This window comes from Argentina silus, assembly GCF_951799395.1.
Source record: "Argentina silus genome assembly, chromosome: 16".
NCBI lineage: Eukaryota > Metazoa > Chordata > Actinopteri > Argentiniformes > Argentinidae > Argentina > Argentina silus.
Window position 1 is genome coordinate 9,460,081 of NC_139670.1, and position 24,295 is coordinate 9,484,375.

General features: G+C 42.1%; 1 protein-coding gene across 2 annotated transcripts; it reads right to left on the reverse strand.

The window, feature by feature from the left end:
• Window positions 1-24,178, reverse strand: LOC310816943 (myoferlin-like). Of its 2 annotated transcripts, XM_083687310.1 has the most exons (54): window positions 24,015-24,178; window positions 23,776-23,831; window positions 23,445-23,536; window positions 20,344-20,452; window positions 19,968-20,064; window positions 19,169-19,329; window positions 18,639-18,767; window positions 18,405-18,467; window positions 18,248-18,298; window positions 18,065-18,095; window positions 17,817-17,932; window positions 17,400-17,526; window positions 17,130-17,233; window positions 16,906-16,974; window positions 16,714-16,757; window positions 15,927-16,009; window positions 15,501-15,539; window positions 14,352-14,476; window positions 13,931-14,044; window positions 13,391-13,568; window positions 13,147-13,271; window positions 12,899-13,008; window positions 12,523-12,715; window positions 12,039-12,194; window positions 11,670-11,801; window positions 11,395-11,558; window positions 10,823-10,937; window positions 10,498-10,600; window positions 10,160-10,299; window positions 8,686-8,856; window positions 8,307-8,397; window positions 8,134-8,211; window positions 7,752-7,933; window positions 7,307-7,465; window positions 7,034-7,135; window positions 6,756-6,917; window positions 6,405-6,570; window positions 6,113-6,189; window positions 5,379-5,390; window positions 5,177-5,275; window positions 4,915-5,043; window positions 4,593-4,748; window positions 4,178-4,269; window positions 3,872-4,042; window positions 3,440-3,588; window positions 3,135-3,274; window positions 2,881-2,969; window positions 2,702-2,797; window positions 2,353-2,494; window positions 1,853-1,952; window positions 1,427-1,617; window positions 1,168-1,277; window positions 741-888; window positions 1-542 (listed from the first exon to the last, which is right to left on the reverse strand). In XM_083687310.1, the coding sequence occupies exons 1-54, from the start codon at window positions 24,100-24,102 to the stop codon at window positions 504-506; spliced, it is 6,165 nt and encodes a 2,054-aa protein (XP_083543436.1). In that variant the 5' UTR covers window positions 24,103-24,178; the 3' UTR covers window positions 1-503. The 2 variants fall into 2 exon arrangements, with proteins under 2 accessions (XP_083543436.1, XP_083543437.1); XM_083687311.1 differs by lacking the exon at window positions 15,501-15,539.
• Between the last annotated feature and the right edge of the window lie 117 nt (window positions 24,179-24,295).

Consider the following 24,295-nt stretch of genomic DNA (forward strand, 5'->3'; position numbering starts at 1 on the left):
TACAGTTGATCTTTTATTAATATCCTGATCATATCATGAACATAGATGCATTTCAATACAAAAGGAGTACAAACATCTGAAACAGTCAGTGTTAACGTTGTGTTGCTACATCACAAACAACATCCATGGTTTTGTGATATGTGTGGATGATGTGTGAATCTCTGTGCCTGTGTTTATGTAAGTGTGTGGGGAGTGGAGGGTAGAGTTGTGAATAAAGTGTATATTGTGAAAAGAAAATGAATACAAATAGTTCTTCCCCCAAAAAATATATACACATTATGAAACAAGTGCAAATGCAAAAATAATTAATTAACTTGTGGAACAATTAAAGGTAAAAGTGGGAAAATAACATTACAACAAATGTGCATAATGTTGTTTTTAAGAGATTTAAAATATTAAAAGCATTTATAGTTCTTTAAAATAGGTCTTTTTGGTTCAAAAATACATATTGGAAGACTTTGGTCGATAATGTCACATTTCTCCTGTCATCATCTGAAGGTGTTTCACTTGAATGGCTTTACAATTTTCATTGAAATGTAGTTCTGGAATGAGAGAAAGAGAGCAATCAAGCATCACATCCATGTTGTCAGTGTCATTATTAAATGATCAGTCCATTATTTCCAAGTTCGTAAATCAGAGATAATGTTGAAATTAAAATGTGTGAAATTATGTATGCCTACTCCTGTTCTTACCATAGTCTTATTCATTACTTTTTAAATTATTATTATTATTATTCTTACCGGTAAAGAGTACAAGAGGATTCCAAGGAAGAGCAGCACGAGGACCAGCAGAATCAGCCCTATAAACATCCATTTGAATCTGCGCCACACTATGAACTTCATGGTCTTACAGGGGTTGGTGAACCAGAAGAAGGACGTGTCAGGCCGCCTGTTAGGTTAGATAAGAGAAAACACAGTTCAGGCTCCATTTGAGACACATTTCAAATATAAAATGTGAACAATAGTTAAACAGAAATGTGGAAACACTGTACTTCAGAGGCTGGTGGAGGCAGAAATCGAAGGACGGGCTCACTGTAATGCATGGAACAGAATGAGGAATGGTATCCATCAGACGTATTTGATACCATTCTTCATTCCTTTGTCCCATTCATTACAATGAGCCCGTCCTCTGATTTCTACCTCCACCAGCCTCACTGTACTCCCTTACTTAGGAAAGTCCAGCTTTGGGTTCATGTTGGGTTCATCCCTGCCCTTCCCGGCAGGCTTCTCATCCACGTCCTTCTCACTCACGATCTCCAGTGTCATTTCTACCTTCCCCTATACAGAACATACACAGATAGATACAGTATATCTTCAGAGACACTTAAAACATGGTTGACTGCAAGGTTAATGTAGAAAAAGATCAGGACAGTTTTAATGTCTTTTCATTGAGTTAGTCAAAGTGACCTCTTCTCAGTCATACTTACACCAAGGACCTTCTTCCCATCCTGTTCAGTGACGCAGGGCCACCAGCCTCTGACTGACTGCTGGGCAAAGAGAGACTTGGCCAGCTCTGATTTGTGTGGAGTTGTATCCATAACCTCCATCATGCCCAGACTGCACTTCTGTGGAGTCTTGGCAGGTTGGACGAGATTACATAAATCCAGTTCCACTGTGCCTGTAAGATCATCAGAACATTATACCTGTAGGTCAGGGGAGGCTGATGGAGGCCAAAAATCGGAGGACAGGCTCATTGTAATGCATGGAATGGAATGAGGAATGGTATTAAAACACTGCATTGTACCTGTAGGTCTCTATTAATAAGCAAGTCAATCCGCTATTAGGACAAAGATAACATGGGTTTTGTTTCATAAAAAAGCTTGAGAATGGGTACAGCTAAATAGGTGTCTCACCTAAGTAATCATCCAATGAGAACTTGTCATTGTCCCAAATTTGAACAATCAGTTTAGGTGGTATTCTGAACTCGGTTTTGTCGAGACTCCAGAAGTGCTCCTGTTGAAAAAAAGAGGCAAGCGTGTCAGTAGTATTCTGGGATTCGCCACATCTTTTGGGTTACAGCTGAGGGATGGGGCTGGAGAAATTTAACCATTCTCAAAAGTCATATACAGAGCGATAGATGCAAGGACTGACCATCCATGAGATCAAAATGACAGTTTTAACAATGTTTTAAGCTATACAGTGTCTGTTTACAATGACATTGTTTACAAACAATGGATTAAAACAAGCTTCAAAAATCAAATGGCTGAATGTCATTTATTTAACATTCTAAAAATGGATCTACCAATCCCAGATTGGGCCTTTAAGACTCGAGGGACAATGACATTTACTTCTGAGTGGCATCTTTACAAACAACTCTGCTACAATCCTAATCTTCTCTCAAGCCTTGACTCACCTTCTTGGAGACTAGACACAGTTGTTCGGTAGGCAGGTATTCAAACCCAAAGACGTATCTCCAGTTGAAGTTGCCATCCCCGTCGAGGGACCTGTAGTGTACATCAGTCTTTTGCTTGTCCTCCTCCATACCTGGCATCCAGCTGACATAGGAGGGAACAGACTGACTGGTTAGTTAATTTAGGTTGTAGTGTGTTCAAGCAAAGCATATCATATAGCAGTGTTATGCCAGTATGTCATCATGGTAATAGCAGTGTTATGCCAGTATGTCATCATGGTAATAACAGTATTATGCCAGTATGTTATAATAGCAGTGTTGTGTCATCCATATCATTTTCCAGCAGACTTACCCCTTGCAATAGATATCACTCATGTTCTCCCCAGTGATGCTGGTTTCATCCAGGATAACGTCAGTGGTGTTCCAAATGACAACTCGCAGGAAATACCTTATTGGAGAAACATTAATCATAATTAGACGTTTATATGAAAGTCACATTGAAATATTGCATATGGAAGGAATGCTTCTTACTTTTTTGCCTTGCGTGGTGCAATGTCAAAAGGAGGTCCGGGAAGACCAAGACTTTTGGGGAAAACGTCCACCCACATTTGAAGCCGTCCCTGAATAAGCGAATTAAACACACAATGGAAGCAGCTGGACGATGTGATGTTTTTTCATGGATCTCATAACACTATGATAACTGTTGCCCGTCCAGGTTAAGTAAAGCCAAATTAAATATGTAAATGACATTTTATTTAAAATGGAGTAAAACCATGGATCCTAACCTGAGAGAGAGTAGGCTGAAAGCTGCTGTACAAAGTCCTGGTCTCCACGTGCTCCGGCACCAACCCATGGGTTCTGAGCACGTGCAGAGAGATGCGTTCATTGGTAGGGCCCATGTGCTGATGGACAACCTTGTTGGCCTCTGAATATAGGAAGTAAACATTCATTACCTCAAGTCACACACAACCCAACACCAAACCACTTCAACCCAGTGTGTGTGTAAACAGTGTGTACTCATCAGACCTAATACTAATTGTCCTCAGGGGACAAATAAAGTAAAGTAAAAGAAAATCAGGATATTCATTACCAAACTGAGCCAGGGTGTACTGTTGGCCGCCAAATGACAGTGTGTTGCCGTTGTCCTCAGACCTGGGTGGAGAGATGCCCTTCAGACGGGCCACGTTCTGCAGGATCTGAGAGGGCTTCAGCTGGTCACGCCATTGGTTGACCCCAGAACTGACCAATGGGAGATCAACACAGCCAGTTATAGTCAACCCATCAGTGAAGAAAAGGGCATTTAGATTTGGGAAGAAATGGATGGACAAAATGGCTGCATTTCATTCTCGAACATATCTCCTCCGTCTGCCCTTCACCTCCTTTCATGGATCTGACACGACTGGGTAGGTGTAAGCAATCGCTACACCTAGTTTCCACCATATTACGTTTACCGATCCCATCAGATCTGTGAAGGGGAATGAATGGAGTAAAAGCGGAGGAAATCAGATGCATCCATTCTCACATGCAGTAGGTCTGAGGTAGGCCACAGTAGGAGCCAAAGCGAGACAGGAAGCGGTTCTCCAGGTCGATCACGGTCTCTCCCACTTTCTCATCGCGGCTCAGCAGATCGTAGTCGTACACAGAGATCTTCAGGTCTTTGTCTTGAGGGAGGAAGCAGGTCAACTCAAACATTCTACAGAGAGGGAGACAAACAGAAGTATACTGAGTAATGTTACTATGCAGTGACAACATCTCAATGGTCAATCAATGGTCAATTTCCAGCAGCAGCATTTCGTGGTCAATTCCTTTCAAGCGAGTGTGAGTTTACCTTCCAAACACAGGGTTGGTAGTGTTTGGTAGGTAGTTCTCTCGGTCTTCTACAGACGTCCTTCCTAATGCGATCTTGATGTAAGGATCACACTGAAAGGGGAGAACAACATCGTAAGAAATGTTCATATCAAAACGTGTGCAAAAGAGATTAATTAAAGAGAGCAGGAAGAGAGGCAACCAATGTAGTCTATAGAGTCCATAGAGAGTCTTACGTTATAGATCTGTACGAGTGGAGGTAGACATCAGAGGATGGGCTCATTGTAATGCATGGAATGGTATGAGGAATGGCAGTGTGTTTGATATCATTCCTCATTCCATGCATTACAATGAGCCTGTTTTCCGATTTCTACCTCCACCAGCCTCCCCTAATCTGTATGTGTGTGGACTCAGAGAGAGTAGTTCACTGACACTACCTTGCCGTTGTTGTCCTTGGGCTGCAGGTCGATGGCTCGGACCACATAGATCCTGACCAGACACTCCTGAGGCCCGCTTTCAGGCAGCTCCCGGAACTGACGAGGAGGAGGAGGCACACCAGGGTCGTCTGACAGAGGGTACACCTTGAAAGAGCCCTACAACACCACACACACACACACACACACACACACACACACACACACACACACACCTTCACCATTAGATGTCAGCAACTGCACGATGCAACAAACTGAGTGGTGTGGCCCATTTAATTTAATCCAAAAAGATTTGTGAAATAAAGAGGACAAACTGCTATTCCACCTTGAATTCTCCAACCACTGATGGGTCATCGATCCCATCCTCGTTCTTCCCCCTCTGCAGTTTAAAGGTGCTGCAGAAATCAGTGAGTCCAGTAAACTCAGTGATGTCTTCAAGTTCATTATCATACACCTGAAAACACACATGGAGAGGTTTATAGTTTTGCTATTCATGTATACAAAACTTCAATACCAACTAAGCAAGACAGTTACATTTGATACAGGTGTAGAGACTGTGTCAGAGATGTCATCAGATAAAGGTTCACCTTCAAGATGTCATAGCCTTTCTTTAAGTAAAGGCGGCACTTCTCTTGATCTCCAATCGAAGCATAGAATTTGCTCCACCAATCAACCGTCTCTTTCTCCTGAAGTGAAAAGGTGAATATAATATAATTCAATTCCCTGAGTCAGGACTACATTGCAGTATGTTTCTAATGGGGAATTACAGAGATAAATGAAAAGTCTCACCTTCTCTGCAAGCTTTAGGGAAGGGAATGGGATGCAATGGAAAACAAAGTTGACAATGTGTCAAGTCAATATCGACAACAATATAAATGCAAACATAATGTAATTTCAAAGTAGAAAATCTGATAAACACTAATTTAATCAAGGTGCTTCATAGGGTGTTAGACTACAGTCTAACAAGTGCATGTTATTGATTGATGATCCCAGTTGGTGATCTAATTTCCCGGTTGAAAAATCTGTGAATGCACGGCCGTGGATGATTGAATACAATGGTCCCAATTTGTAGTCATTTGCATAGTGGAACTGGGAAGACATCAAAGACATTTCAATTCAAGTAAATGATTTGTATTGATTGCATTGTGCAGGTAATTTTGAAATCAGTAAGCAAGTGAATATGAGCTCAAAGTGGCAGTGTGATTTTCGCCCAGCCTAAAGAGTTGAGCTACAGGCGACCATACATACAAGGTGAACAGTAGTGGTGGCTGCCATTTTGTTGACTGCTGCTGATATACCGTACACAAACTGCAAGCCAGAGTGAAATTCACTCACTTGTTATGCCTCTTCATCGGTTATGAAGAACAATAAACATACTGTGAAGCGGAAACCATACAGTATTTGCCTAATACAAACAACAACAAGATGGAAATATCTTTCAAGCAAATAAGAAGGGACATTGTGTAGGAAAGGTTAGCAAGAGAGATAGGGAGGGATTTCCCATTCAGAAGACGAGAGTATACCTGGGCTTCAAGCAGAGGCCTGCTGTCCTCCATGGCAATGGCAATGTCCCGAGAAGGTGAGGCCATCATCAGAGCCACTGGCAAATACAAAACATGTCAATATATCTACAGTTGTTCCTAATCTGCCATTTCAAGTAATTTCCCCTTTTGTTCAGTAATAAGACTAAACCAACTTCAGTCTGAACATTTCTAGTCACACTTGTGGTCTCTAGCCTATTTGTTGCAATGTGACATTTCACCACAGGGTGGCAGTATGTATTGATACATGAGCCTCCGAGATTGTTATAGTTACTTTTGGATGACATGGCCACGTCAGCCCTGGCAATGTAGGGGTCACAGCGGAAATCCTCCAGTGTGTCTATGGTGCACTGGCCAACCACTGGCTTCCTGCCGAAAGGCCGGTGGTCGATCACCTTCAGCACGATGGGAGGGGTGTACATCTCCTCTTTGGGAAGGAGCTATAGGACACAGCAAAAAACAACCTTCATGTTTCACATTACAATTTTCACTCACTTCGTCTGAGTGAGAGCGGATACAAGCAAAAGTGTAGCTTATTAGCACTGTCTCGAAACATAGCAAAGGAAAGAAAACACACACGTGCCACTTAGCTTTCAGATCTGCTTAGAAACTAAGGAGTTCATACCACTTTGAGGAAGAGGACGGATCCAGGGAAGTTGGGACACTTCTTCATGTTCCTGATGACGGCAGAATGAACAATTTCTCCTCCACATTCCACCACCAGACTGGGGGAGGACACGGTGGCCAACTGGTAGGTCTTCATGTTGCGTAACCCCCATGCCAGGATCTGGAACACACAGACACATCTTACTGAAAATGCAATAATATTCTGGATGTGGTAATTTGTGGTAAACCTGCAATTTCTGTAGGATATAATGACACTTGTGAGGTAATATATTTCACCTCAATGGCGGTGAGCTGGACCACAGGTCGTATCCCCTGAGGCACCATGTAGAGGTTCTCCCCCCTCTTGGGAGGGACAAGGGGGAGGTCTGTGTCATTACCCTGCAGACAGAGGGAACAGGAGTTATACACAACTTTATTACAACACAATAAAGTAATTTGAGACCCTAAGATAGCCAACTAACTTTGATGATCAACATCTAATACAGTACTGTAGCTGTTGCCGCTCAAGTTGAACATGGGTTGTTGGGAGTAAAGATTCAGCTCTCATACCTTGTCCTTCAGGATGAGTTCAGCAGCCACCAGCACCTCTCCTGCCCGCTGGCCCTTCTGGATGACAGGAGACCAGAGCAGCTTGGGTGCCAGGTCCATGCCAGGGTTCAGCTTCACCAGGGGGACACACACACTCCGGCCCAGCAGCTCATCTTTGCCCTGGGGAGCACAGAGATGACAGTTAACCATATATACTACAGCCAGGATGACAATCACGGACCACGGTTAACACGTTTTACCTGAGTGAGGTAAAGGGAGGTAACCTCTAAGAGCCTGCCTGCCGTCCTCCAATGAGATCTAATACAGACCATTCCACTGCGGATGCTACTTCTACTGCTAGGTCTGCTAACTGCTTACTCATGTCCTTGCATGAAATTTAGTATACATTCTGAATCTGAGGTTTATGTATGTAAAACTGATAGGTCTATTCCACAAATCCACAAACCACTTGGTCATTGTCATAGAACTCCAACACCACGTCGGGGGGACGGTGTGCCATGTTCTGGGGGTCCCCGTAGATCTCTACATCGTGAAAGATGAGAGTCTGGTCCCACGTTGGGTTCAGGGTGCTCTTCATGGTCTCTGTAGTTTTACTCATGTGCAGGAAGGACACATGTGCATATGGATCTATGGCAAAGCAATACAAATGTTTTGTAGGTTAGTTATCACACAATGGGTAATAAAAAATAAAATACCTTGCCTGTTTTTGCACAGTATGTCACATATTCACTTGTGAGTGACTAAACTATGTGTTGTGTGTGTGTGTGTGTGTGTGTGTGACTCACAGTCAACCAAATGGTGGTTATGAGATGATGTCATGAGCTTACCAGAGAAGCTGTCTTTGTCCATCGCTACTAGGTTTCTAGCCTGGTAGACATAGACGCGGAGGTGGTAAATGTAAGACCCTACATTGAGAAAAAACACCAGTAAAAGTCAGTATTGAAATAAAAATAGTGGGAGAAATAACAGATGTAAAATATTAGTAAAATAAGGCACTCACGGTCAAACGAGCAGAACACATTGGGGGTGTTGGCACCAAAGAACTTGGTGGCGTCTGTCTTGCTGGAGCTTTTCTCATCTGTATCAGTCCCCTATAGAGACAATCAAGAGTTCCTCAGAACACAGCCTAAGCTGAATCACTAATCAATCATTCATTTGTGCATGTACTCTACATGTAACTGTGTCTCAAAAGTCTTTACTAGTTTCCTAGCCGTGTGTCCTTCCCTCAAATGTTAAATGATATTGGATTGGATACCTATTTAGTCCTTTCACTTAAGAGAAATGAAAGAAAGGAGACAAGGAAAGGAAGCAATGGTAGAATATTGAGGTACAGCCATAGTCCGCTGCACGGTAACCTCCATGTCTATGCAATTGCTCACCAGCGCCCCCTCCAGTTTAAAGATAGCGGAGGCCCCGAGGCGGTCGGCAGGCGCCATCTTCCTCCTCCACCTTCTGCGGCGGAACGTGTCAGAGGAACGTTCCTTCCTGTGGAACTTCCAGCCAATCAGAGAGGAGAACTCCCAGCCCTCGGGGTCTCCTTGGTCCCGTTTCTGAAAATCCAAAAGAACAGTCCATGTACATTTTATGAAGGGAAATGCTACTGAAAGTACATCTCGTTCATAGCTTTTACTTCCCCTCTCTCTCTTCTGCAAATCCAACACTGACGGGAATATATAATGAAAAGTTTGTTTTAGACAGAATACTGCTGTATGATGGTACACACAATACCGCAGAATGACAAAGTGAAAACAGGTTTTTAGAAATTTCAGTACATTTATTATCCCTGAATGCTAAAATAGTACACCATGGCACATGGCAAAAAAAATAGCCTCTGCAGATAAGGTTACATGGACAACAGAAGGGGAAGACTGTTTCAAAAAACTCAAAACTATGTTAACAGGGGCCCCGACCTTAGGATTGCCTGACCCAAATAAGAAATTCATCCAGGCTGTATGTGAGAAAGATGGTTTTATGTCCTCTGTACTGATGCAAAAACATGGTGATATATTACGCCCTATAGCATACCTCCCTTTCAAACTTGATGCTGTAGCTCAAGGGTTTCCTCATTGTCAAAAAGCAGTAGCAGTTGCAGCAAAAGCAGTGTTGCAGTCACAGCCGTTTGTGTGTTATCAACCATTAGAACTGCCACACTCTAGAGCCTCAATATTATTAGCAAACAAGACAAGCCATCTGTCGGGGGTGAGTTTCCTCCACTACCACAATGTTCTGTTATCTCTTGCAACTGTCACTGTTGTAAGATGCACAGCCCTCAATCCAGCTACATTTCTCCTCACAGAGGAGGATGGGGATACCCCATGACTGTTTAGCAGCAATAAACCAACAATGTACAGTATACCTAGATTTATCAGATGAACCATTAGAAAACGGCGATGTGGATTATTATGTAGATGGGTCTGCATCAAAGTGCTTAACATCCTCTCTGAATCTCCATTTCGAAAATTGTTATGTCAAACGTTCCAGCGATCTTTCATAGTGTAGTGTATTCTTGGTTTTTGATCTGATAATATTTCTGACTTCGCCTTTTGCCTACCCCTTTTTGGATTATCTGCTTGATTTTTGATCTGCCTACCAGTGTACCAAACCCTGCTTTGCCTACCCCCCTTCCTGGATTATCCGCCTCCCTACTATTGTCTACCTGTGTATCGAACTCTATTCCACTCTTTTGGAATAAGGTTTTGTCCCAAGTCGTGCGATTGAGTCCTCTGCCCTAGTACTAGTCATTACAAACAAGACCTTTGACTCTTGAATCTCACATTTGCTGCAATACTACAGTGGAGAATTTCCACAACACTGTCTATTCACAAGATAAACTGTCCACTTTACACTACTGACCTCCATGGTTGAGCCAGCAGCAGCTGTTCTCTTCCTGGGCCTGATGACTCTCCTCCTGCGGTGGACATGGTACATCTTCTCTGCCGGCACCCAGGACTTGGGCTTATCATCTGGAGGGATGGTAATCCCGTACTCCCAACCTGTAGGCACAGAAACACAAAAGACACTCAATGACCTCAAACATAATGTCCATATTGATCTACACACACACACATTCATTTTGATGGACACTCTAATTAAATATGTTGTTCATTTTGATGGACGTATTCATTTTAATTAAACATTACTTTTGACAGTAATGTCAAAGAGTGGTTTAAGATAACTGTTTTAGACCAGACCTTTCTCATCCACTGCTCTGTTGTCATCCACGGTCCATTCATCCTCCCAGCTCCAGCCAGCAGGGCACTCAATCTCCCCAGGGTTCTGGGTCTTTTCCCCATTCTGAACATACAGACACACAGCACCTCAGTAACCTACAATGAATAACCAGCAGCAGCTACTGCCCTGCCATGCAGAGGGTCAAGGGCCTGACTAGATAGGGCTTTTCACAAGCATTCATTGTCTATATCATCTGTAATCAGAATAAGGATTCATGGGTAGGACTTTTGACCTCTTCGATAGTCCACTAATAAGCTAGTTTGTGTGTATGTGTAGGCCTCTAACCACATCTGTGTAGGTCTCAGCAGCAGGCTTCCACTCTCCACCAGGGAAGCGAGTATCGTTTTGGAAGACCTCGTCCAGGAACTCAGTGTGTCCCGCATCTGCCTCTGTCAACAGACTGGTGCAGCAAGAGAATATCATTATGAGACCTGGGTCTAAATAGTTCTGAAAGTACTGTACATTAAATATTTCTCTGCCCAATGTAAAAAGTACAAATCCTGCCCACCAGTTGCACCAAGCAAGCAAAATCAACTGCACCTCTCAAACAATTGAAGGTTTTCCAAAGATTATTTCAGCCAAAGTCTGATCATTATACAAGTCAAGACCAGCTCAAAAAGATCTGGGAGAGCTCAACATTTTATTTTTAAAGCTGGGCTGTCAATGCTCCACCTATAATGGCATGAGAAATAAAGCAAACAAACAGCAAGCTGGCAGCTGCTTTAACATTCTCTGGGGAGGGTGAGGCAGAACTGGCCCATTTCCTTTGATTGTGATGAGGATGGTAGATTACTTGATTTCCGCCACTGTATAAAACAGTCATATCAAAACAGAGTAGGCCGAACTACAGTACTCACCCCTTCGCTGGGTCAATGAACCAGTCTCCCTCCCACTCCCAGCCCCGTGGAGGCATAAAATACTCCTGCTTGAGTTTCAGTTTGCCTGTCACGTCAGAGTGCTTGTAGCGGCCAACCAGCCCCGTCGTTCCCCAATTCCCAAACACTGAGGCCTGGTTCTCATACTACAAAGGGGGGAAACAGGTAATTTAAGGGGAACACTGATACACAACTCTATTCCATTACTGTCAACACGCTAAACAGGCACAGGTGAGTCATCTAAAACACAAACTTACCACTTCAGCAAACACACTGAAGGTCCCCTCTGAGAACGTGTTGAACTTCTTTTCGTGCGCTGACAGGCCCAGCCACATGTTGACCCGGATCTGGACCGGAACCTTCAACCCCTTGTTCTTATCCATGGGGTACTGAGAGAGGTGAGAAAGGAAGGCATCATGGTAAAAAAAAAACTGTGAAGTGCACAGGATGATCGTGTTTTGACATTGATTCTCTGAGCGAACCAGTATTCAGGAGTGAACCAGTATTCATATGATTCATATGAGGGTCTCCCCAAGGGATCTGCATTGCAATAGCACTCACCTCATTGAATAAAATATACATAGAAACATAAAAAGAAACATAGATAGTGTAGTAGTTTAGTGTACCTCCATGAAGATGGTCTTGCTCCTGCCACAGAACTGTCCACAGGCTTGCTCGCTGTAGGTAGAGTAGAGGAGTTGATGGGCGGGGATACGGGTGCAGGCCACCCTCTTCTCCCCTCTCAGCATCCAGATGATCACGTCTGGCATGCTGTTCTGGGGCTAGAGAGAGAAGGAGAAGAGAGAGAGAGGGAGACAGACAAAAAATAGGAAAGAAGAGGAGTTAGAGAGAGGGGAGACAGTTCTAGAGACAGTTGACCAACAACACTCTGGACTCCTGACACAACTAAATGCGACCAAACTCAGGAGAACTCTATTAATACTCTCAGGGACATATTAGAAGGCATCACCAGGAACATCAAATGGGAGCACAACATTAACTCAACTTGTGAAAATGTTAAACAATTCTTGACTATCATAGACTCTAGATCACAGCTTGTCACATCGCTCACATCCCCGAGGAACTGTCCCTCCTCTGTCCTCCTCCTACCTCCTCGGCAAGCTGCTTCAGTTTGTCCAGCCAGTCCTCGATGTCCCCCAGCGTGTCCTTGACATCAGTGGCCTCTTCCCTCATACGCTTGGCCCCCTCCATGATGCTCTCCCAGGCCTTGTCACGCAGCTTCTTGATCTGAATGTCCAGGGCTGTCAGGTGGGGCCTGCCCTCCAGGTCTGGCAATCTGAGACTGTCACACGGGGGGGATTGGTCTATCAAGCACTAACAAAAGCACTAACAAAAACTCATGTATAAATAGGATGAATAGAATGGATGGAATACAAATAAGAATATAGCCAATAGCAAAGGGGTTTGAAAAGCAACGTTTTAGTGAGTCAATAATTGATTAATGTAAATGTTTCTGTTGATTTACCTGCTGAGGTCTTCGATCATTAGATTGATGAGCTTCAGCCAGATCTCTGCCAGACGAGCCTCTGAGACTTTAGCCAAGATGGCCGTCTTCATCGCAGTGATGTTGGATTGCTTAAACAAGTAAATGGGTTAGACGTCTCATAGAAGAGCATCTTATAAGTTCAACAAACACTATTCAGACATTCTACTGTCATCATTATATCTGTTTATGCTGCTATTATGTAAAATATCATACACATCTTTTCTTACCAGCCGTTCAGTTATGTAGAGAATAATGTTCACTGCATCCAAACGGTGACTGATGTCCTCCCAAAATGATGTAACAACAACGACTGGCTTGCTGTTAGCCCAGGGCAAGTAATAGTAGTGGTTACCTAATCAAAATAAAATAACTTTTACATTTCCCTAAAGTAATATTGTGGAGAGACCAAGCAGTAAACAAATAGAATGAGAATGCGGGATGATATCCAAGATAAACTTGGCCACTCCTTACCATCGAACACAGCACAGCTGTACTGAGTAGTGGAGGCCAGTGGTTTGCAGGTGGTGTCCAGTTTGTTGCCATAGTTGCCGATGCTGACCTCAAACTGGATTGGCTCTCCAGGCTCCTGGAGCATGCTGGCGCTGTGGAACACTGCACACAGACAGTACTTCCGTCTCCGCTGGTACTTCTGTTAGAGTAACATTGGACAATGTAATTAAAGTAAATACACATTTAAATTATTATTATTATTTTTTTTTTTTAAATCATAGATAATTAATTTACATAATTTTATTTTGATTAATAATAAATACTAAAGTGTGCTTGTGAAAACAACAATTATAGACTAGCCTTTAATTGATGATGCCCTTATTCTTTTTAATGTGTTGTGTTTTATTATTTTCTATTTTTATATATCTGTTTTATCTATTTGTAAAGCACCGTTACATTGTTTTAAAAAGGTGCTGTATAAATAACATTTTTATTATTATTATTATTGTTATTAAATGATGGACAGTGTTCTTATGAAGCAGCGAGGCTGCAGTACAGTACCTGTGCCACCAGGATGTCATCACTGGGGATCTCTTCCACAGTCTTATCAGCCTTGCCTTCCAGTTTAGTGGAGAGCTCAATCAGGATTCTCCCCCGATAGGCGACTCCATTACCCTGTCAAGACAAGAACAGGGATCATATCATCAGAATAATGACAATCAAAACATAGATAGTACAGTGAAATAATGAATACCCTTTTCACACTACAGAGCTGAACCAAGCTGAGCTATACTGTACTAGAATGGCCACTTTATAGTTGCTGGAGCTGTGCTGGAAAGGACCATGTAAAAAATGAAATATCCTAGCCAGCACTGTGCAGTTTGGGTCAGCACAGTAGTATGAAAAGGGTATACTGGATGGTCAGTGTGTACAGTATAATTTAGAAAAATAATCCTATGCTTCTTTTAATAGTAGGACACACCTTTCCAAAGTTGAGCTCCTCATAAGGGTCAGGGAGGCCTGTGAACTCTCTGGGACTACCATACAGGTTCACATAGCAGGGGCCAAAGGCAGGCAGGAAGCCCACCTCAGACTCACCAGTCTTCCCTGAGAAGAACACCAAAACAGTACTGTAAACATGTATCCAAAGGAGTTACACCAGGGGAGGCTGGTGGAAGTAGAAATCGGAGGATGGGTAATGAATGGAATAGATTCCGATTCCTACCTCCACCAGCCTCCACTGAGCTACACATAACTGTGTGGTTAGTTGGTTTACTATGTTAGAGAAGAACATCTCGGACTGAATGACTGAGCAGTTATAAGCACACAGTATAAGTTATAAGATGAGTTATAAGCACGCACAAGTCAGAATGCATGTCTGCCTGGGGGGAGAAAACACAGGAATATGCTGTTTTTAACATTAAAGAGATGCTAGTTTTGGCTTAAGTGCTGACTGTATGGTTAATGATATAATGTTAATGAATTTCTTATCTCATTAGACCATGCAGTCCTCAGTTTAAGGCCAAAACATATTTTCAAAATAAGCTTTTGCTCATTGGAGTGGGGAGATGTGCCCCTCTGTCCGATCAGGTCATTTCTTGCCAATATTTTTGTCTATTTCAGGGACTTGTTTTTGGCTCGTAAACTCCAATTAGTGGCTGAACATATACAATTATCCTCTAGAATCTCTTTAATGTATTTCATGCTTCATTCAGAAAAATTAGAGCACTGCGGTTTGTGACAGCACAGACAAACATTGCAGATGAGTAATGCTCGCGTATCATTGATAATATCATTATCAATACATTCAGAAAGTGAGTTTCAAGCTCTAGTGGGGTGATGACGACGGTAAATGGTTAAACGACGGGCAGCTCATGCCAATCCAATATATTCCTCCAGTGCAGAAACCAGATCAGGTGTTAAATTTGGATGACAATTGTAGCTGCTACTACAGTATGCTAATTTAATCAAATATTGGATCTGTGATTTTCTTTTACTAAATCACAGAATTGCAAATTCTAAAAAAAAATAGAAAAAATATAATATTAGTTTTCTAATAAAAAAAGACCGATTTTTGCACAGGATGATACATTAAGAATGAATTGAGCATCTATTAAAACTCCATATCAACCTTCATATCCTTCATTAGCCCCATATCCCGCATGTTCGTCTATTCAAGAAGAAAAACATGGTAAATCAGAAATCAATAAATAGGCCAGACAAATGGAAAGATTAACAATTCATTTTACAACTGAAATCAATGGGCATACAGTGCCTTCGGAAAGTATTCAGACCCCTTCATTTTTTCCACATTTTGTTGTGTTATAGACTCAATTTAAAATGGATTAAATGAAAAGAATCAATCCACACACAATACCCCAGAACGACAAAACGAAAACAGGTTTTTAGATGTATTAAATGTATTAAAATTGAAATACCTCATGTACATAAGTATTCAAAGCCTTTGCTATGACACTTACCTCTGTACTACACCACTATAGTAAATATTACTGCTATAGTAAATATAGCAGAATATATGACCCCTCCTGCACCTTACCTTCAACTTCTCCACCAGAGGATGCTATTTTGGCCAGATTCAAGTACGTAGTGCCAATAGCGTCATTCTTTGTCAGGCGGTCCCTGCATTAAACATGCAAGATCAAAATAACATTAATTATCACCTCATTGAACTATGGGCCCTCTCCAGAAAAAAACCCATCCCCCTTCACCCTAGGGGACACTTGTATGGAAAAAAACCTGAACCTTGCCCTCTGATTTGCTATGCTTGGTGGAATTTTTGCCATCGTGCTGATGCCTATCCAATGGGTTTCTGAAGAGGGATTTGATTTTCAACACATTCGAGGGACACACAGTTTTCCTAACCTTTCCACTCCTCTGGCTTCCCAGTTTCCCCATAGCAGACTGAGTTCAACTCGGTCTCTGCCAACAGGATCCCGGGCTGGGAAAGGGAGTGCCTCTCTGCAGGCTGACTCATACAGTAATGTTAGTTTCCTCCCAGACCAAACACGGCCTTACTGACCACACTCTCTACACTTGGCTTCATCTCACTGTCAGCAGAGAAACTACAGAGGCACCCAGAGGGGGACCACTACAGCACACATTGTCCTTATGAAACGTTTTCTACATAGACTTTTATATGCATCAAGTATGCACTTGAAGTATACTAAAGATGTATACTTTGGTGCACTTCTTTCTTGTAAGGGTTAACTCCAACATGCTATAACAAAACAGTGAGGTGAGATGACGCAAGTCCAAATGGAGTGATTAAAATGTGTGCATTTACATCATTGTGTGTTAAGGAGGAGGAGATGCTGTTGACTTACCAATCAAAGACCGTCAGCTTGATGCGCTCGCACATGGAGGGAAACTGCAGTAAACATGACAGCACGATTTTTTTACTGCATTTACTAAAGCACACATCTGCTATTAATGTGCAGAGTGATTGTACACTCTAGTCTCCACAACATCAAACTATAGTAAAAGTGAAATATCTAAAACATGCTTGTGACTTTTACCTTGACCTGAAGATTCAGCATTTGGTTCCATTCTGGGTTGGCATTCTTCTCCATTATCTGAGTGCAAAGCTACAACAAAAAATAAATGTTCACAAATCCACACATGTTTATGTAGTCATCAATCAGGTCCTCCCCTTGCTTCAAGGCTAAGTGAGGAGAGGAATGCGAACACCAGAACCTTTTGCCCTGAGAGGAGGAATGTGAATGGGAGCACGGTAGAGTACCTTTTTACCAGCAAATTGAGCTTCAACAAAAGGGTCCACCAGATTCTTCTTGCTCCCCTCCCCCCCAAACATCTCCTTTACAGACTGGACAAACGCATCATCCACTAAACAGAAAAACACATGGGAAACAATCAGAGATAGGGCCTACAGATGCTCATTTCTTATCAGAAAGCTAACCAGGATATGGTATATGGATATATGTATAACTCACATAGAATGTGAACAACATAAGCAGCATATCAAGTCAACTATTTTATACGAGTGGCATACTTTGGGGTATGTCCTCGGCCCGGAACACTTTGAGTGACAGGGTGACCCATCGCAGGGTGACACCCGCTGGCAGGAGCAGGTTACTCTCAATGTCATCATGGTCATCGTTGCTTTCCCTCTTCTCCACCTACAGAACGCGCGCGCACACACACACACACACACACACACACACACACACACACACACACAGCTATATTGTGCTGTATACAGGAGATCCAACACTGATCGAAGCATCAAAATCGAATAAGAATATATCCTAGTTGAGCTCTGACCAGTATGATATTACTAGAATGCTTCCAACCACACCGTCTCCATCATCAGATAAGGTGATGCTTTCTAATCTATTAGAGTTCAGAGACGCATGGGCAGTGCTTACAGGGACATGGAGATTTAAACCTAATCTAAAGCCAGTCTTACCGGCGGTTCGTCCCCTGCCCCTACAATGAACAGGCTGACTTTGAGGTATCCCTTCGCCCCCGAGCTTGAGTCATCTGGATCGTTCAGCAGCAGCCACTTCCTCATTATAGCATGAGCTGTGATAGATCACACACAAACACACAATAGAAACACAAATACACACACACACACAAATATACATGATTAGAAACTTCTGTATGTAAATGACACACATGCAAATGCGATGTGAGACATCTCTACAGACTTACCAGGTTCATCGTAGATAAAGCCTACATCCACCTGTGATGTAGAAGAAGCAAAAACAACATGGTAAATACCGATGTCTACCGACACTATATCTAGTGTAATGCCACAATGTTGGACTCTTTTGGGCTGTGAGCCCTTGAATGGTTTAATGAGAGAAGGGAAGGAGAGAGAGAGAGAGACAGTACCTTGAACTCCCCCATCAGACTGTCAGCTCTCAGAGAGAAGGAGTCATAAACCTACAATAGAGAGAGGGAGCACATTATAATGGGAATGCCATAGATATTGTAGGGATCATGTTAAACAGATACTGTAGCATCAACACCGTAGTTGAGTTCAACTTACTCTAAAACTGATGTGCTGATCAAACAGATCTGATGGCAACATGTTGACATTGTAAAAGAAAATCTGTAAAGAAAAGAAACATATGGTATAATATAATATTCTTTTGCTTCATATCCATCACAGAAAACAGAATTTCAGATATGCAGGGTAATACAGTATGTTGAAGCTATAATTAGAAATCTGACAAGACACACATACCAAGTCAGGTTGAACGTATGCAAACTGATACAGTACCTCGTCATAGAACGGATTGTTTCCCCTCTTGATCCTAGTTCTGTGTGTCTGTCCACCAACGTTCACCTTCACAACAGGTTTGATGTTGTTCCCAGGTAGCTGTCGACCCTCAATGACCCTGACACGGATCTGTTGAAGGACAGAGGTGGTGAGAGAGTGAGAAACACCTAAAACAGGGCTTGGATTTATATAGCGCCTTTCCAACTTACGCAGATGCTCAAAGTCCTTTGCACTGTATGGGAAACTCAGACAGTGACTACCAATGTGTAGCACCCACCGGGGTGATGCCACGGCAGCCATTATGCACCAGAAAGCTCACCAAACATTAGCTGTTACAGTACATAGTATCTCCCCCATTCCCACCATGTAAACCAGCAGTAGCCTACTACAGAACACTTGTGACTAGAGTGATGAGTTCGAAAAGCAGCATGCTTAAAAAATAACTGCATGTAAGAGTCCATCCTTAGTTTAAAGCAATTGCTTCTTTCAGAGGTTCGTCATTACCAGTATGTGACTATAAAGAAACTCACCTGAAAGTCTTGAGGTTTATTGGCTAGAGGACGGCTGCGTTTCCTGTTCCTCCTGACCAGTTTTAGGTTGGAGTTCCCAGGCAAGCCGGGGGAGGAGGCTCCCCCAGCAGAACCACTCTGCCCCCCATCAGCAAAGTCCTCATCACCCTCCTCACCTCCCACTGTACACACATAGATAACACCACATTCACCCAACTTGCAGTGGTCACAGGGGATTTCTTCACTCTGAATTCTATAGTATCTCAACATACAGTATAAGTAGCGCAGTAGAGGCTGGTGGAGGTAGAAATCAGAGGATGGGCTCATTGTACTGTATAGTATGGAATGAGAAATGTTACAATGAGCCCATCCTCCGATTTCTACCTCCACCAGCTTCCTCTGAAGTAGCGATACAAGTACAGTCCTCTGCATTCTATAAACAGGCATATTACTTCTTACATGAGCTGTACATTATTGAAGTGGTGCTTTCTGTTTGTATTTAGTCTTGCTTGTACAAAATCAATGAAAATGTTTATCAGACATAAGAAAAGGCATGCGACACACATTCCTGTCATTGTCAATATTAAAGCTTTTTCATGTTTCTTTCACATTCTGATCATTGAAACTATCCATAGATAGAACGGAAATAACATTATAACATTATTTCTGTTCTGCACAGGGCTAAAGAGAAAACAAACGTACCGCACATCTCTTTGTAACAACTATGGTCAAAGTATTCATCCATTACATCGAGCGCAGAGAGGTCCATCTTCTAGACAAACAACAATGCTACTGAAGTGCTGAAGGCCACATGACCTACCAGAGTCCCCTGCTGCGCCATCTCCTTCCTGCTGGTCATTTGGGTTTGGCACAGCATTGGCTGGAGGATCGTAGCCAATCAGGAGGTTGATTGTAGCCTGAATGGGGTGGTTAGTTAATTGAATTTGTCAGTCAACTTATTAGAATGGATTGATGTCAAATTCAAAACAGGAAACCACATAAGCTTATTGGTGCTCACGGTAATACTGTAGTTATCTAGAAAATGTTAAAATTAAAGATGGTTAAAATTAAAAGGGAGATTGGACTAGCAGGGAAAGGCAAGACGAGGCATTCATAGACAGTGCTTAAACACAGTTTGACAGATGAACAGAGTAGGTGAGTAGCTACTTTCCATTTGCAAAAAGGGACACACTTACTCCAATATCCTGTCCCTTCTCATTGGAAAGAGCTACATTTTTGGATGGAAGAGATTTGACTTGACCAGTTGCAAGGTCCTTCAGTGAGATTTTAGCAGAGCCAAGGAACCTGTAAAGATAAGGATGGAATAAGTATAAGTATAACTTTTAATCGTTTAATGACAGCAATCTTTGATCAAGGCAGTCAACAAGGGTGGTTAGTTGGCATGGATAACCAAATGAAACACCTGAGAGAGAGGACCCTAATACTTTGAGGGGCAATAAAACATGTCAGAAAAGAGATCAAGATCAATACAGAAAAACTCCTGGCCCTGATTATGATGCTTCAGACGACTGACTTCTCTGAGCACAGAGATTCCAGTCATCAGTAAGAGCAGTGATCCGGGTGTTTAAGACTGAACAGTACAGAGGAAAGGCCCTGGGTTGACTAAATGTAACCAGGCACAGGGGAGAGGCCTCCTAGAGCTAACAAACCAAACCCACGCAGTCAAACACACCTACAAAGGCCAGTGCTCTGCCATCATCACACAGTCCTCTCTGGGGCGCAAATACACACCAGGAAATATTGAGTTTGTTTTTTGTGGGTTTAAATACAGCCTTTTTAGAATTTAGAACTGAAAAGTTTCATTACAGTAATTGATATGTCATGATATGTCAAGTATGACAAAATGCAACCGTTCAAAATACTTGAGACTGAGACCTCCAATCAAAATGATCAATGTAATAATCAGTTACAGTATTCTCAATGTTTACAGGGACCTCTTTCCACAATGTTGTTGTAGTTTTACAGACAGGATACAAGTACTACTGAAAATACAGATGGCTGCTGTTCCCATTGTAATTTGTTTTTTCACAATTCATACCGGCCATTCTGCTTGTGGACAACATGCTATTTCCTTGGCAGCATTCAGAGCTGCACTCCATCTGAGAGGCTGAATCGGGGATTCTCCACAGAGTGACACTATCAACCTGGAATGCAGTCTAATACAGCTGAGGGTGATCTGTCATTTCCTTATGACAATGGTACATTCTTTGTGATAACTTAATAAAACACTTTTTAGAACAAATGATGAAAACAAACATGGCTAAACAGAGATTGTACTGCCTGAGAAGGGCCATGAGGTTTCCTTAACCATAGGGCTGGACCAAGAAAAACTCTGGGCAATAGTTGAAACAACAATTGTGAAAGGGGTGGGCGACTCACTGAACAATTGGCGTGGAGAGTTTCAACACTGTCATGACGAAATTATCTGAGTTGTTTTTGTTAAGATGACAAAGCCAGCCTCTTTTAGAGACTTCTCTCTCCCTGCCTGCAATTAAATAATGAATAGGACTACTTGTGGGCCTGTTAGTCCCTAATCCATCCTGCTACTGTAATAAACAAAATGGTTCCTGTCCAGAAACAACCCCTAGGCATTTAACCCTAGACACTTAGACTAAACACTTAACCCTTGACACTTTAGATATGAAAATATTAGGTAGCTTGTTAAGATGGTGGTAGCTTGTTATGATGGTGGTAGCTCCACTATGTCCTCTGATAGGCTGAGTGTGATTTTAATCTTGTTTAAACCTATTGAACAAATCTACACAAGTATCCAGGGATATAGGGGTTAGGGCATGTTCTCTTCCCTCTACCCACATTCACTTCACTCAGATCCTTCATAGATCTGATACGACTGGATAGGTGAAAACAATATGGTGGAAACTAGCTGGAGCTGTTGCTTATACTAACCCAGTCATCAAGTACAGAAAAGAGGAAGCCACTTCCTGGATTGGCACACAGCCCTGCTCACTCAGACATCCTTGACATTTATCCTGTTCCAATGCCTTGAGGCAACAACATATAGCATGAATCATCTAGCATTACAACAGAGACATAACTTAATGCCAAATATAATGACAAAATTGACCAACCTAAGCTGTAATTGCTGCGACATCAGCGTTTCCCAACAAAATCGGATCCATATATCTCTTATTTGTATATCTTTTTCTGGGTCATTTGAGAAATTCCTTCCTAAATCTAATAAGATTGGAAAACACATGCTTAAACGTTTGTCTACCAAGTTGCTAAGTTACAAAGTACCATAACAGTCCCTGGAAAACATATGCAGTAGTGGAGTCCCCTCTACTTCCCCAGATCAGCAGAGAGTGTGTCAGACTAGCCCGATGGAAAACTTTACTCATACTTATTCAGCTGCAAAAAATGAGAAGTAAGACCCTTGGTTTTGACTGCATTGTGTTGCAAAACTGTGCTGTATTAATAATACACACAATGCAAATACATTTTACCAAGTTAATTCAACTAAAAAACAGTTTGACATGTGTTTCTTCAGTATGTACACAAGGCTGTGATCCTTTTAATTACTAAATCGTTGGAAACATTCTCTGTGGTTGAATCCAGATTGATGCCATATGTTTCCCTCTGTGAATGGAAACTAAAAAGAGACAACAACCTCTCCTGACATTCTCATTCTGAATGACTTCTGACTACTCTCCTTTCCCCTATCAAAAAGACTCACTCACCCCAAAGAGAACAAAAAGCTTTTCATACATCATTGCCTAAGACAGATTACCTCTCCCACACACTGCTACAAGTCTAAGCATGGCAAGTAGGGTGTGGGCGCTAACTACATGGGGGCCTGGCAATGGCATTTGCACCGGAAAGCTTGGGTTGTGCTAACTTATCTTTCCAAAAATATTACTCCAGGAATGCACTGCAGTGTTATCACTGTTCTTATTGATAGTAGGGATTGGACACGCATACTGTAGAATGTAGAATCAGTTAGTGACAGTAGAAAAAAAGAGCTGCTTTACTCTTCCTTTCTCAGGTGACTTGCTGGCTAGTAGTTCTAATGACTGCTTTTAGCAACATTTATTGCTAATTATAGGTTGTGAGAAGTACTGAGAAGCCACTTCTCCAAATCTCATTAGAGACCACACAGCCCTTTGCTTCTCCATCCAAAGAGAGCATATCTGCTGATTCACTTAGGTGGCATAAACTGTGCCACCAAGAGTTCATGGTTTTCTGTCCATCCTTAATCCTTTTATTTCTCAAGATGAGCACAGCTTGTAAAGGCGAGCGACTTTTGGGGGCTACTTACTTATCTTTGCCAATAGTCTCGTAGTCTTTCACAATCACATCTATGTACGATGAGGAATCAAGTGAAGAACCCTTCAAATTGAACTCCAGGAGCTGAAATACATTACATATCATATATTAAATCAGACATATTGATATTGTAAAGCCTATGTGGAGGGCAATAGTGATATTATACAGAGCACTGTAGACAAAATCAGGGTTGGCAAGTTCTGACAAGACTGGGAAGGGAGGCGATACACCTTAGACAAACAAAGTGAAATAAATATATATTTATACCTAAAAGGATAAAAACATGCTTGAACAGATTAATCAGTGTGAACAGCTATACTTACTTCATTCCAGACTGGGTTGAGTTCACTGGAAATTGATTTGGTTTTCTTCTTTTCATCTGAAAGTAGACTTGTTTAATGTACCTTATTAGTGCCATACTATCCTATTCTGGAACTGCATTAGTAGTACAACTACAAGGTGACAGGAATAACATAAAGCAGACCATCAAGAGTTTTGGAGCTGCCTTGGAATCCAATACAATACTGAGAGTGATTTGCAGACACAATGAAAACTTCCTTACCTTTAAAAACAATAGATGTTACAGGATCCGGACTTCCAAGTTTCTTTTTAGGTAGACCTTTGGCAGATTCTACAACAACTCGCAACATTATGATAGGCACAAATATGAACTAATTGAATGAAGGTAAAAATCGTGCAGTAGCATCATCACCGCCCCATCACTGAGAACAAGTTGAGGAAATAGCTCCGTGTTTAATTTAGGAAAATGAGGGAGGGCGTGTGTGGCTTGCTTATGGAGCGGCAGTGTGTGCTTCAGTCTATGGTGCTGCAATCCTCTGTAAA